Source organism: Enhydra lutris, unplaced genomic scaffold (assembly GCF_002288905.1).
Source record: "Enhydra lutris kenyoni isolate GAN:26980312 unplaced genomic scaffold, ASM228890v2 scaffoldscaffold24, whole genome shotgun sequence".
Classification (NCBI taxonomy): Eukaryota; Metazoa; Chordata; class Mammalia; order Carnivora; family Mustelidae; genus Enhydra; species Enhydra lutris.
Window position 1 is genome coordinate 19,975,441 of NW_019154108.1, and position 14,771 is coordinate 19,990,211.

Genomic DNA, 14,771 nt, shown 5'->3' on the forward strand with positions numbered 1-14,771 from the left:
ATTGTTCATTGCTGGTGTATAAGAAAGCACTTGACTTTTGTATATTAAGTTTATATCCTGTAACCTGGCTATATAATCTCTTACTAGTTTTAGTCCACCCAGTTCTCATACCCCAAATCAATACTCAACAATAATAATCAACAAATTCTGCCCATTCTTTCTAAAAGTATATCCAAAATCTGTTATTTCTCACCACTTTTACTATATTGTCTTTACTCTTTACTCTGGTATAAACTATTATCATCTCACTCCCTGTACAATTGCAGCCTATGAAGTAGTCCTCCTTTATAACACTGACCACATTTATTGCTATTCAATATATTATATATTTGGTTGTCTCTGATTGTTTCCTATCTTCCTTCCTCCACTAGAAAATAACCTCTTTGAAAGCAGGAACTTTGCTCTTTTCATTGCTATTGTCCCAGTGTCTAGCTTGGTACCTAGTACTTGGTATTAAATAAGTATTTGTTGAATGAATGAATGAATGAATGAGTGAACTCTCTTAGATTACTGAGTTCCTACAGCAAAAACTTGCTTAATAACATTTTAAAGAACATAAGGGTATGCTACAAGCAACCTCCCAAGAGTTTCAAAAGAAAATTAGGATGTCTGCAGAGTCCATCCACTTGCAAGTTTTATCACTCTTCCCCACACTTTACTCTGTAACTATATGTGCATCTGCAGATAGAGAACACTCACAGGTCTGAGGAGGCACTCCGCCAGGGCTCCAAATAGTCTCCTTACCTTTTAGTTAAATTCTTTTTCATCTCTATCCTCCCCACCTCTCCCTCCAACCACCCTTCAGCCCTCCTTTTCCTTAGTGTCTTGGGGAAAGGACTTATATTTATGGTGGAGTAAGGATTACCAGAACTAATTGAGTTACCTCTTGAGGACATTTTTAAAGATGTTCTTAGTTATAAGATTTAATCCTGAAGTGCTGCATATTTTTTTTGAAGGATACTCCATTACTTCCCTGTAATCAAAAGATATTTCTTCTCTCCAAAGGTATATTCTTTATTACAAATGCATTTAATGACCACTATTTTACTGGAGGCCTGAAGTCTAATAACTAGTAAAATAATTTCTATCATTTGGTCTCCTCGTGTATCAAAATGTGTGTTCTCTGTTGGAAATCTGTTGCTGGTGAAACCCTCAGTTCCAGCAGTGTCTTGGCAACTGACACAGCATTTTTTCTCTTAGCCTCAAAAAAAGGGCTTGCAGTTTATTTTAGCAGAATGACTTCACACTGGGGTGAATGGCCACACAGGAACTTAATTATTCACTAATCCAACCCTGGAACTTTAGCTTTTTTAACTAGGAGGGCACTGACATGATTCTCAAGGAAGTGGTCTATTATCCTTGAAACTTTTCTTTAGCATTGCGCCTGTGGCTGAATAAGGCTTCTTTGATACCTTGGGCACCAATTTCATTTTGCGTCGTGTTCAGAGTTGCATTGCATTTTGTTGTGCTGTTCCAGTATCTCAGAAGGAGATAACTGCTTTCTGTGGGTTGAAATTACTAATAATTTTAACCCATGATACATTTTATTTTAACAACATTTAAGTTTAAAATAATGTTTTCAACTTGCTTGTCCTCTGTGCAAATCTTCAGAGATTACTTAGTCTCTGTTACAGGATCGTCACAAAAAAATGAATGCTAAGATTTATGGAAGGTATTTATATAGCTTGTGGGAGGGCAGTAGCCAGATAATGTTATCTATGTGTTTGCTTCGGGCTTCTTTTCTTTTCTTTCCTTTTCTTTACTTATGTAAGATTTTATTTGTTTATTTGAGAGAGAGTGAGTGAGAGAGAGAGCTCAAGCTGGGAGTGGGAAGGGGTTGGAGAGGGAAAAGCAGGCTCCCGGACAAGCAAGGAGCCCGATGTGGGACTCGATCCCAGGACCCTAGGGTCATGACCCGAGCCAAAGGCAGACACTTCACTGGTTGAGCCACCCAGGCGCCCCTGCCTCAGGCTTTTTCAATGAGTTTTATTAAACTTAGAAATTACTCAGTGTTCAGTATGTTGAGCTCCTCTCTGAACAGTTATGAAACTGTTATAAACATTAACTTCTGTTACTGCTGATCAATGACTGTGATTATTACTGATTTCTTTCTTTAGGTTTTTCCTTTGAAATAATAAACTTGAGAACCTGAACTTCTTATTATGAATACATAGGTTATGTTTTTCATGTATGGATTTCTATCAGTTATGAACTATCAATAGTTTTTTATTATCTAAATTATTTTAGATTTGTGTAATGAAGCATCTCTACAAAATATTTCCAAAGAACTGAACTTTCAAAAATTTTACATGAGGTTTCTGAATTAAGACTTCGAGCTTTAAGCTTATTAGAAGTTAAGTGAGATTATAGTATTTTAGTGGTGCTTCATTGTTCTCGCCGTCTTTAGAATTGTGTGTGATTTTTGGGGCGCCTGGGTGGCTCAGTGAGTTAAAGCTTCTGCCTTCGGCTCGGGTCGTGGTCCCAGGGTCCTGGTATCGAGCCCCGCATGGGGCTCTCTGCTCAGCAGGGAGCCTGCTCTCCCCCCACCCCCATGCCTGCCTCTCTGCCTACTTGTGATCTCCGTCTGTCAAATGGATAAAAACAGAATCTTAAAAAAAAAAAGAATTGTGTGTGATTTTTTTTAAAAAGTAGAATTTTGGAACCGTTGTGTTCTTTCTGTTAGATTGAGAAAGCACAATCTGTTGACTTAAAGGTAAAGTAAACATTTTTAGGAGTTTATCAGTGTCCCATAAAGGAAACAAACAGAAAGTCTTGAATAGGGAAAGATGATGGCATTACTTTAAACATATGTTAAAAATAGACCAGAAGAGATCCTGAACAAGAATCTTTGTAAGCCTTCCTTAGTGTGCTTTCAGTAACAGAAGCAGATAAACTATTTTATTCTGTAATTACTGAGAAAATTCACTGGTAGTTTTCCCCACACGCAACCAAATAGCATAAACAGAGCTCTGAGATGGGAACTTCCATTTCATTTTTGACAGTGATTTCCCTCAACTCTGAAGACAACACCCCTTTTACAACTCTGAGCTAATTTTCAAACATTAGTTTCCCACATGGGTGTTTTAAGTAAATTTGAAAATGTTTTGCTGTTTATATTAAACTCTGGAAACAAATATGAATGAGATGGAAATTTCTATCCTAAAGTTTAGTATATGGGCTAGAATTCCCAGTTTACCTTAGGAAAAAGCCCACATACATGCACACGCACACAAGTATGTTTCTGATTTAAACAATATCAGATCTTAAGAAATGGAAACTATGTAAAAGTTGCCTTAATAGGCTTTTTTTTACTTCTATCTGTGTTCTATCCTTGTCATACTCTGCCATTAGGGATATTTAAAGAAAAAAAATTTTTTTAAGTTTTTTAACTTTAATTTCAGTTAGTTAACATACAGTGCTAAATGAGTTTCAGGTGTGCAATATACTGATTCAGACTTCCATACAGCACCCAGTGCTCATCACAGCAAGTGCATGCCTTAATCCCCATCACCTCTTTAGCCCGCCCTGCAACCCCTCCCCTCTGGAAACTATAGTTTTTTATAATTAAGAATCTGTTTCTTGGTTTGTCGCTCTCTTTTTTTTTCTTCTCCTTTGCTTGTTTGTTTTGTTTCTTAAATTCCACATATGAAAGAAATCATATGGTATTTAGCTTTCTCTGACTTTTTTTTTTTTAAATAAAGGTTGTATTCATTTGAGAGAGAGAAACAGAGCTCAAGCAGGGGGAGTGGCAGAGGGAGAAGCAGACTCCCTGCTCAGTTGGGAGCCCCATGTGGGGCTTGATCCCAGGACCTGGAGATCATGACTGGAACCAAAGGCAGAGGCTTAACCATCTGAACCACCCAACCACCCCTTTCTGACTAACTTATTTCACTTAGCATTTTATGCTCTAGCTCCGTTCATGTTGTTGCAGATGGCCAGATTTCATTGTTTTTTTATGGCCGAGTAATATTCCATTCTACACACACACACGCATCTTTATCTATTCATCAGTCAGTGGATGCATCCGCTGCTTCCATATCTTGGCTGTAGTAATAATGTTGTGATAAACGTAGGGGTGCATGTATCCTTTTGAGTTAGTGTCCTTGTATTCTTTGAGTAAATGACCATGCTGGATCATAAGGTCGTTCTATTTTTAACTTTTTGAGGAACCTCCACACTGTTTTCCACAGTGGCTGGACCAGTTTGCATTCCTAACAACACTGCATGAATGTTCCTTTTTCTCCACATCCTTGCCAACACCTGTTGTTTCTTGTGTTGTTAACCATTCTGACGGGTATGATGTGATATCTCATTATAATTTTGATTTATATTTCCTTGATGGTAAGTGATAATGACCATCTTTTCATGTGTCTGCTGGCCATCTGTATGTCATCTTTGAAGAAATGTCTGGTCATGTTTTCTGCTCATTTTTTAATTGGATTATTTGTTTCTCGGCTGTTGAGTGGTATAAGTTCTTTATATATTTTGGATACTAACCCTCTATCAGATATGTCATTGTGAATGTCTTCTCCCATTCTTTAGATTGCCTTTTAGTTTTGTTGGTTGTTTCCTTCACTGGGTATACACTTTTTATTTTGATGTAGTCCCAATATTTTATTTTTGCTTTTGTTTCCCTTGCCAGGAGACATATCTAGAAAGAAGTTGCCATAGCCAATGTCAAAGAAGTTACTACCTGTTCTCTTCCAGGATTTTTATGGTTTTAGGTCTCACATTTAGGTCTTTAATCCATTTCGAATTTACTTTTTGTGTGGTGTATGAAAGTGGTCCAGTTTCATTCAGAAGAATGTTGCTATGCAGTTTTCCCAACATCATTTGTTGAAGAGACCATCTATTTTCCATTGGATATTCCTTCCTGCTTTGTTGAAGATTAATTGACCATATAATTGTGTGTTTATTTCTGGACTTTCTGTGCTCTTCTGTTGAACTCTGTGTCTATATTTTTTCCAGTACCATACTGCGTTGATTACTACAGCTTTGTAATATAACTTGAAGTCAGGAATGATGATGCCTCCAGCTTTGCTTTTCTTTCTCAAGATTGCTTGGGCTGCTCGGGATCTTTTGTGCTGCCATACAAGTTTTAGGATTATTTGTTCTAGTTCTGTGAAAAAATGCTGTTGGTATTTTGATAGGGATTGCTTTAAATGTGAATATTGCTTTGGGTATTATAGACATTTTAACAATATTTGTTCTCCCAGTCCATAAGCATGGATTATCTTTCCATTTCTTTGCGTCACCTTCAAATTCTTTCATCAGTGTTTTATAGTTTTCAGAGTACAGGTCTTTCATCTCTTTGGTTAGGTTTATTCCTAGCTATCTTATTTTTGGTATAATTATAAATGGGATTGTTTTCTTAATTTCTCTTTCTGCTGCTTTGTTATTGGTGTGTAAAAATGTAACATTTCTGTACATTGATTTTCTATCCTGTGACTTTACTGAACTTGTTTATCAGTTCTAGCAGCTTTTTGGTCTTTTGGGTTTTCTATGTATAGTATCATGTCATCTGTAAGTAGTGAAAGTTTTATTACTTTTTTACCCATTTGGATGCCTTTTATTTCTTTTTCTTATCTGATTGCTGTGGCTAGGACTTCCAGTACTATGTTGACTAAAAGTGGTAAGAGTGGACATCCTTGTCTTCTTCCTGACATTAGGGGAAAAGGTCTCAGTTTTTCCTCATTAAGGATGATGTTAGCTGTGGGTATTTCATACATGGTCTTTATTATGTTGAGGTATGTTCCCTCTAAACCTACTTTGTTGAGAGTTTTTGTCATGAATTGATGTTGAACTTTGTCACTTGCTTTTTCTGTGTCTGTTGAAATAACCATATGGTTCTTATCCTTTCTCTTATTGATGTCATGTATCACACTGATTGATTTGTGAATATTGAACCACCCTTGCAACCCAGGAATAAATCCCACTTGATCGTGGTGAATGATTTGTTTAATGTATTGTTGCATTCAATTTGCTAGTGTTTTTTCGAGAATTTTTGTATCTATATTCACCAGGGATATTAGCCCATAGTCCTCTCTTTTTTAAAATTTCTTTTTATTATGTTCAGTTAGCCACTGTATAGTACATAATTAGTTTTTGATGTAGTGTTCAGTGATTCATTAGTTGCATATAACACCCAGTGCTCATCACAACATATGCCCTCTTCAGTACTCATCACCCGTTACTCCCACCCCCTACCCTCCTCCCTTCTGAAACCTTCGGATTGTTTCTCGAGGTCCATAGTCTCTCATGGTTCATCTCCCTCTCTGATTTCTCCCACTTTGGATTTTCCTCCCTTCCCCCATGGACTTCCTTCCAGGGGGAGGGGCAAGATGGCAGAGGAGTGGGGGACTCCATTTCAACCAGGCCCCTGAATTTAGCTGGATATCCACCAAGCCATTCTGAATACCCACGAAATCAGCCTGAGATGTAGGATTATATGTCTGCCCTCTATGGCGGCAGAAGATCATCAGCTGGGAGGTACAAAGGACAGAGTTGTGATTGTGTCAACAGATATAGTTCTCTTTTTTAGTGGTGTCTTTATCCAGTTTTGGTATCAGGATAATGCTGACCTCAGAATGAATTTGGAAATTTTCCTTCCTTTTCTGTTTTTTGGAATAGTTTGAGAAGAATAGGTATTAACTCTTCTTGAAATGTTTGGTGGAATTCACCTGTAAAGCCATCTGGTGCTGGATATATATATATATATGTTAATATTATATATTATAACATATATATATATATATATATATATGTTAATATTAACAAAGGATGGGGGAGGAAATGGAGCTATATAGAAACAAAGGCAATTATGATACGGTTTCACTCATTTGAGGAGTATAAGGAATAACGCAGAGAACCATAGGGGAAGGGAAGGAAACATGCATGGGAAGGAATCAGAGAGGGAGACAAGCCATTGGAGACTCTGGACTCTGGGAAACAAATTGAGGGTTACAGAAGGGAGGGCAATGGGGAAGGGGGGTAACAGGATAACGGGCATTAAGGAGGACATTTGATTACCGTGAGCCCTGGGTGTTATATGTAACTAATGAATCATCGAACACAACATTAAAAACTAAAGATGTACTATATGTTGGCTAATTTAACTTAAAAATTTTTTTAAATAAAAAGGAAATGATATTAGGGAGTAACTTGAAGAAATGAAGAGTACCAGAAATATTAAATATATAGGTTAATGTGGTTTTTTATCCTTTTTCTTCTTAACTTTTTAAAAGATATAAGATTGTATAAAGCAATAATTATAACCCTGTGTCATTGAGTATATAATATATAGGCACGATATATATGACAATAGTATCACAAAGGAGGGAGAAAGGAATGAAACTGTTGGAGTCATTTCTATAGTTTGTTAGAATTAAGTATTAATCTGAGATTAATTATGATAAATTAAGAACTACTGGAACTGGAACTACTGGCACTACTACTTAGAAACTTAAAAAAGTATGGTTAAAGAAAACATAAGGAAATTAAAGTACGCTAGAAAATGTCTACTTAATAAAAATGAAAGTGGTAAAGGATGAACCAAGAAACAAGAAAGACATGTTATATATAGAGAACAAATAGCAAACTAGCAGATATAAATCAACAATATCAATATTAATTTTATTTTTTTTTTATTTTTAAGATTTTATTTATTTATTTGACAGACAGAGCTCACAAGCAGGCAGAGCAGCAGGCAGAGATAGAGGGGGAAGCAGAATCCCCACTGAGCAGAGAGCCCGACGTGGGCTCGATCCCAGGACCCTGAGATCATGACCTGAGCTAAAGGCAAAGGCTTAACCCACTGAGCCACCCAGGCGCCCCTCAATCTTAATTTTAAATATGAATTATCAAGTACTTTAGTCAAAGAGCAGAAGTTGTGAGATTAGATATAAAAACAAGATCCAGGGGCGCCTGGCTGGCTCAGTGGGTTAAGCCGCTGCCTTCGGCTCAGGTCATGATCTCAGAGTCCTGGGATCGAGCCCCGCATCGGGCTCTCTGCTCGGCAGGGAGCCTGCTTCCTCCTCTCTCTGCCTGCCTCTCTCCCTACTTGTGATCTCTCTGTCAAATAAATAAATAAAATCTTTAAAAAAAAAAAAACAAGATCCAACTATATGCTCTCTGTAAGAGTCACTTTACATTCAGAAAGACCGATTTTGGAAAAGTTTCAGCGATTTCTTCTACACTGCTAGATTCTGAATGTGTCCTCCAAATTTCATACATTGAAATCCTAACCGCCAAAGATGATGATATTAAGAGGTGGGATCTTTGAGAGGTCAAGTCATGAGGGTAGAGCCCTCATGAATGGAATTAGTGCCTTAAAAAGGAACCCATGAAGATCCCTTCCCCCTTTCACCATGTGAGGACACAGTGAGAAGAGGCTTGCTTTGAAACAGGAAGAGGACATCCACCAGAAGAACAAGGTCAGGGTACCTTGATCTTGGGCTTTCCAGCCTTCAGAATTGTGAGAAATAAAATTCTGTTGTATATAAGCTACCTAGTGTGTGATATTTTGTTATAGCATCCTGAATGGATTAAGAGCTATACCATTTTCTTTCCTTTCCTTCTGTAATTCCACTTACACATGTTAAACTGATATTGTACCAAAGGCCTCTGATGTGTTTTTTTAGATTCTTGTTTCTCTTTTTTCTTCAGTTAAGTTTCTTGTGACCAGTTTTCAATCTTACTAAATCCTTTCTTTGGTCTATATCTAGTGTATCATTAAGCCTAGTCAATACTTTGAGGATATATATATTTTTTAATTTTAGAATAATGTCAGTTTTCTTTAGAATTTTCATTTTTCTACTTAAATTTTTTATCTTGTTACTCATTTTATTTGTGTTTTTTCCTCAATATTCTAACATATTTATAATGCTTATTTTAAGTGTCTTTAGCTATTAATTACAACCAACATCTGAGCTTTTCAACAACCTTAGTTTTTCTGAAGGTCTTCTTATATTGACTTTTTGCTCTTGATTATTAGATACCTTTTCTTGCTTTTTCACATAGCTTAGAATTGTTCACTGTATCCAGGTACTGTGTATAAGTAAAAGACTGATGTTGATGTCCATGCTCCCATGGAACTCATTCTTTCCTCTCTCTGGCAAGTAGGGTCATGGCCTGATTTAGTCAATCTAACCAGAAGTCAAAACGAGTCATGGCTGAGTTGCAATTTTAGTTATCCCAGTTTTCTTCTGGTGTCAGATGTCTTAAGAATGGGATCAGAACGCTCTCTTCATCAGGGCTTTGTGATTAGAGCATGCTTGCTATTTTCCAGTTCCTTCCCCAGCTTCTCATGCTGTCATGTCACTTAAATGCAGTTTAAGTCCCATAAGGGAGAATTGGTGAACTGGAGGGACTGGTGTCACTCTGGATTTCAGTCCACCATGCTAGTTCATGTGTAGCTATTACCAGTATTGATGGTTTCCTTTTGTCACAGTGAAGTTGCTTGCCCATGACTGGCTCATTCTTCTAGCTACTGGGCCTACACTCAACAGTTGCTCTTAGAGATAGAAGTGGCTTATCTCTTGATCTCTACTTACCTGGAAAGGGCTCATTTCTCATTAGAATTTATTTCCTTTACCCTTGTTTGTGTTCACATTTCTTTTATGTTTTTAAAGAAAAATATCATATTTTTAAGCAAATGGGTTTTTTTTTTCTTTGTTGTGGTAGGAATAGTGGTCTTTGATTTCTTCTACATTCTAATTAGAAGTAGAACCTCCTTCTCTGAATTTCGAATAAATAATATTGAAAAAAAAAAAAGTACACTGCCCTTACGAGCATTTCTTACAATTCTTACTTTGAACCTTTTTCAGTATGAAATGAGGGTCAGCAAACCTTTTATGAAAGGGCCAAGTAGGAAATATTTAGGCTTTGTGGACAAAATAGCAAAATCAAAGCTATTATGTAGGTACTTATATGACCATTTCAAATGTACCATTTACAGATCTAGAGACCATTCTTAGCTCAAGGGCCATGAAAAAACTGATGACTATGGTATACCAAGTTCTGTTATGGAGACAAGTGATAAAATAAAATAAAATGTTTTGATGAACAAAAAGCAAGCAAATTTCAGGTACTTTTAAGAAATTGAATTCTAGGGAGTTCTTTGGTATACGATCTACTGTGGTATCTACAGTAGTAGGTACCAAAAATGATAATCCTGATCTGTCAAGATAGAGCTTTTATCTGGTGTAATAGAATTACATAATAAACTTTAGAAAAGTATTTGTCAGAAATATATTTAGCCACATGAAATCTTCATTCAGAAAGCCTCACTCATTCACTCTGCCCAAGTATTCTACTACAATATTGGGCATATTGGGTAATTTTTTTTTTTAGCTTTGATACTCAAAATGGGCATAATGCAGTGGAAAACAGACACTTAGAAGTATGAATGCAAGGTAGTGTATACTGTAATGTAGGTTCGCACAAGCTTCCTCCATAGGGTAAGATACATAACTTGGCCTAGAGTTTGAGGTAAGGTGACCTGGAAGAATTAGGAAAGATGATGATGCTTTTTTAACTCTTGAAAGGGAATTAAGATTTTGCCAGGTGGAGAGATTTTATACATCCGGTAAATGTTGCCTGACAGTTATGCTTAACAACTGAAGTATTACCATATTGTTGACTTGATTGACTCAAGGTCATTTTAGAAATACTTTGACTATGAGGAAAAAAACTTAGAAATGCAGTCTCTCCTTAAATCATTACATGTCTGTGTAAACTTAAATGAGAAGTAGTAAGTAAGCAGCCTTTTGTAACTGTTTTAACAAACTAGTTATCATTGTATGACATATTATAAAGTGATTAAGTGATAATTTAGCAAGAATAATTTAATTTCAGCTTATCCAGAAGTTTATTGGTGCTTTTAAATCACTGAAATCTCCAGTCTCTGCTACAGATTTTTTTTTAAAAAGCATTGTAGTTATTATAGTAAGAATACTTCAAAGCAGAGATTTTTCTTTTTAGATTCTTTATAAATTCAATAGCTAATAGGATGGGTGAAGAGTGACCATAGAATTTTTACTAAGTGATGGGAAATAGAACTTAAGGGGATAAATTACACATTTGCTAAAGAAAAGAAGAGTATTGAGTTATTTATGTATTCAGTTATAGCATGTTAATATGCCAGTAAATCTTTTTCCAATTTCTGGAGAACTGGTTAGTTTAATGGAAAAAAAAAACAACAACAAAAAACCAACTGATCATTTTTTATTTGTCTTTTTAAGAAAGCTCCTCTGGAGGTTCCACTTTACTGAATTATTGAACACAGGCTTTGTAGAATAGGTAATAAGGATTTTTAGTTTGTGGTAAACAAAAGCTAATAGCACTTAGAAGCATATAGGAGATACTAAATTATTTTCCATAGCAAGCAAACTGAAAGCCTCTATAACATTGATGCTCGATAGACAAGAAAAAATGTTTTCTCTTTACATTTTTCTCTTAGCTTTTATTAAGTATCAGATTCATACTGAGAACCATAAAAATGTCTATATTCATGTCTAATAAGTCTGACCTTCAAAAGACCGAACAGAAACAACTATCTACAGAAAGATCATCATCACATCTTTATTAGTACCTTCTCCCCACAAGAGGCCTGAAAGAACTTTATAAGGATCGGGGAACGATTGGGTAAATTTTGAGTCAATAGATAACGTATAGCCATTTAAAGTGGTAGTGATGGACACCATATGGAAACATGGAAATGTTTATTATCTATTTTCTTTAAAAGCAAACCCCAATATCATGTTGTTCCACGATATGCTACCAAGTTGGAAGATGAATGCCCAGTATCGGTGGGCCATAGGTAGACTGGATATTGTTAGTGCCCCATTCTGTAGGTTCCTGAATACAGTCTGCTTCTTTCATGTGTGATGCTCAGGAGAGATGGGTCAATCCAAAAGAGGACTGAAAGTCAGTAAATGGCTCTTATTTGCAGGATTTTCTACATGAGACAACTTTAGAGCTTTATATTTGAGCCTTCAGACATTTCCTTAGTATTATGGATAGAATGTTATTGTGTACCTCTTCCCCAGGATTTTACAGCATTTGATCTTATTATTGATTGGGTGACTATGAATCCTAAATATACTGTGTTTGTTTGTTTGTTTTTCAGGATAAGGGAAATTTTGAAGGCATCTCGAAAATTGCAAGGCGATCCAGATTTGCCAATGTCTTTTACTTTGGCCATAGTGGAGTCCGATTCCACAATAGTCTATTATAAACTTACTGATGGATTTATGCTACCAGACCCTCAGGTCAGTTTTGAGCAACTGTCAGTAAACAGTGGGAAAAAAAGAGGAAAATAATGACATGATTTTAAATGTGAATCAAGCCATTTAGCTTCCTTTGCAATATGAAAATTCGAGAAAATAATGACCTGATTTTCACACCTCAGAAATTTGTCTGTTTTGTTTAAAGTAATACATTCCTAGTTTCCACAAAAATAATTAGACTCTTAGTCTCCCAGAGTACTTCATAAAGTCATGATATTTTTTTTTTAAAGATTTTATTTATTTAGTTGACAGAGAGAGATCACAAGTAGACAGAGAGGCAGGCAGAGAGAGAGAGAGAGAGAGGGAAGCAGGCTCCCTGCCGAGCAGAGAGCCCGATGCAGGACTCGATCCCAGGACCCTGAGATCATGACCTGAGCCGAAGGCAGCGGCTTAACCCACTGAGCCACCCAGGCGCCCCAAGTCATGATATTATTTGATAATTAATTGAGATGGGATGTAAAGGCTTATAATAGCTTTAGCCAAAAGAACACTTCTTTAGAAAATGTTAAATTGGTTGACATTTTGACAGAAACCTTTTAATGAAATAAATGTGTTATGTATGATTTTCTTATATACTTTGTTGGTGTATTTGGGATAATTACATTAAATATCTTTCTGATTTTGCTTTTAAAATACCTTATATATTGGGGGAAAAGTCCATCCTGATCTTTTTTTTTTTTTTTTTTTATATTGCAGAATATTTCCCTTAGGAGATGACACCTGTACTCCCTGATGCTCACTGTGGGATTGGATTTGAGATCCATCAACCTGGTTCATCTTTTATCTCAGAGATAGTTATGGTTGACTGAGCGGGTCCCATTCCATAAGTTTTTCTTTTTGAAGAATAAAACTTTCCCAGATAGAAGAATTTTTTTGTTCATAAGTATAGGGTAATTGCTCTAAAACTTTTTTACCTGGACACAGTTTAATTACAGTTATATGCAAGTTGGTGCTTAGGATGTGTTCAGAGAGGTGGAACACATGTGTTTTTTCTCTCATCCCCCACTCATAGCTGCCTCATTGTTCCTTGCTGTCTCTGCTAACACATTGTTGAGACTGTTGCCTTTCTCTAATTCAACTCTCTCAGTGTCTTTTGGCCACTACAGGTAGCCCACGATGGCATTTCTTAGACACATGGACAACTGGAGAGTTTGCTCAGTCTGCTTTTAAATCCCCAATAGAAAGTAACAGTTTTCTTTCCATTGGTTTTTATGTGGCATTTACTGTTGACTTTAAATCAGAAGAAAGGTATGCTTATCCAGAGTATAAAGTTACATACATGCTAGATTCATAGGGACCAGAGAGGTGCTACTGATTAATTACTTCCTACCTAATAAAGGAAGTACTAGGCCTTGCTTTCCATTCTTATTACCACCACCCTTATTATATCAGAGTTAGAATATTACAAGAAAGATAGTAAGAGACGGTGTCAGACTTAAAGACATCTTTATTAAATAGACTCAGTTACTCCACTTTTGTGGAGTTACTCCCAATACCTCCCAATTATGTTGCCTAAAGTATAAAAATTATATGCACAGAGACATTCTAAGTGGCATTAATTATAATGGCCAAAATAATAGATCCTTTAAAAGTTTTAGGAAGGGATCAGCAAACTTTTTCTGCAAAGGGCAGAAAAGAAAGATTTGTCTTCGCAAACCATATAGTCTCTCTTAAAACTTCTCCAATGTGCGTTTATAGTACAAAAACAACCATAGACAATATGTAAATAAATAGGCATGGCTGTGTTCTAGTAAAACTTCATTTACAAATGCGTGGCCATAATGTGCCAACCCCTGGTAAAGGAAATGGTTAATAAACAGATAGATAGCCAATGAATGGTATATTATATACTCATTAAAAATTAATAATAAATGAAAAACATGAGAAAATATTTAATTAGAAAAGCAAGCTATGAATGGCATATGAATGGGTAAGGTCATGGCTGTCAGTAACACACCGAGCATATAGTAAAAGGGTGACAAAGTAAATTACTGTTCCTATAATAGGGTGGCAGAGCAATAAATGGGTGACTTCATCTTTCTTTAGTATTATATATTTTTCTTTATTTGTATTACTTTTTTAATAATGTTTTAAAATAAAAAAAAATCTTGAGATCTGTATTAGCTATCTGTCATTGCATAATATTACCACAAAGTTAGTAACTTACAACACCCATTTAATATCTCAAAGTTGGGTCCTTTGTAAGGCTGCATTCGAGCCAATCTCCTCTGAGGCTTGTCTGGGCAAGGGTCAGGTTCCTCCCTCGTGGTTCGCAGCTTTCTGTTCCCTGCGGGCTGTTGGACTGATGGTCTATTTCTAGGGGGCTGTTGGCAAGAGGCTACCCTCAACTCTTTGCTCTATGGGCCTGGCCAGCACATCTGGTTGCTTCTTCAAAGCCAGCAAGGGAGACCGTTTCAGCAAGATGGATCTCGTAATCATACTATGTAGTCAAGTACATCCTGTTCTCTTGGTTAGAAGCAAGTC

General features: G+C 36.3%; 1 protein-coding gene across 1 annotated transcript in view; it reads left to right on the forward strand.

Moving 5' to 3' along the window:
• Positions 1-14,371, forward strand: part of LOC111150793 (tRNA splicing endonuclease subunit 15) — a 33,760-nt gene extending 19,389 nt beyond the window's left edge. The window contains exons 4-5 of the mRNA XM_022508395.1: positions 12,128-12,269; positions 12,984-14,371. Of these exons, the coding sequence (XP_022364103.1) occupies positions 12,128-12,269; positions 12,984-13,004 (163 nt within the window). The 3' untranslated portion in view covers positions 13,005-14,371. The remainder of the gene's footprint in view (positions 1-12,127; positions 12,270-12,983) is intronic.
• The last annotated feature ends 400 nt before the right edge of the window (positions 14,372-14,771 follow it).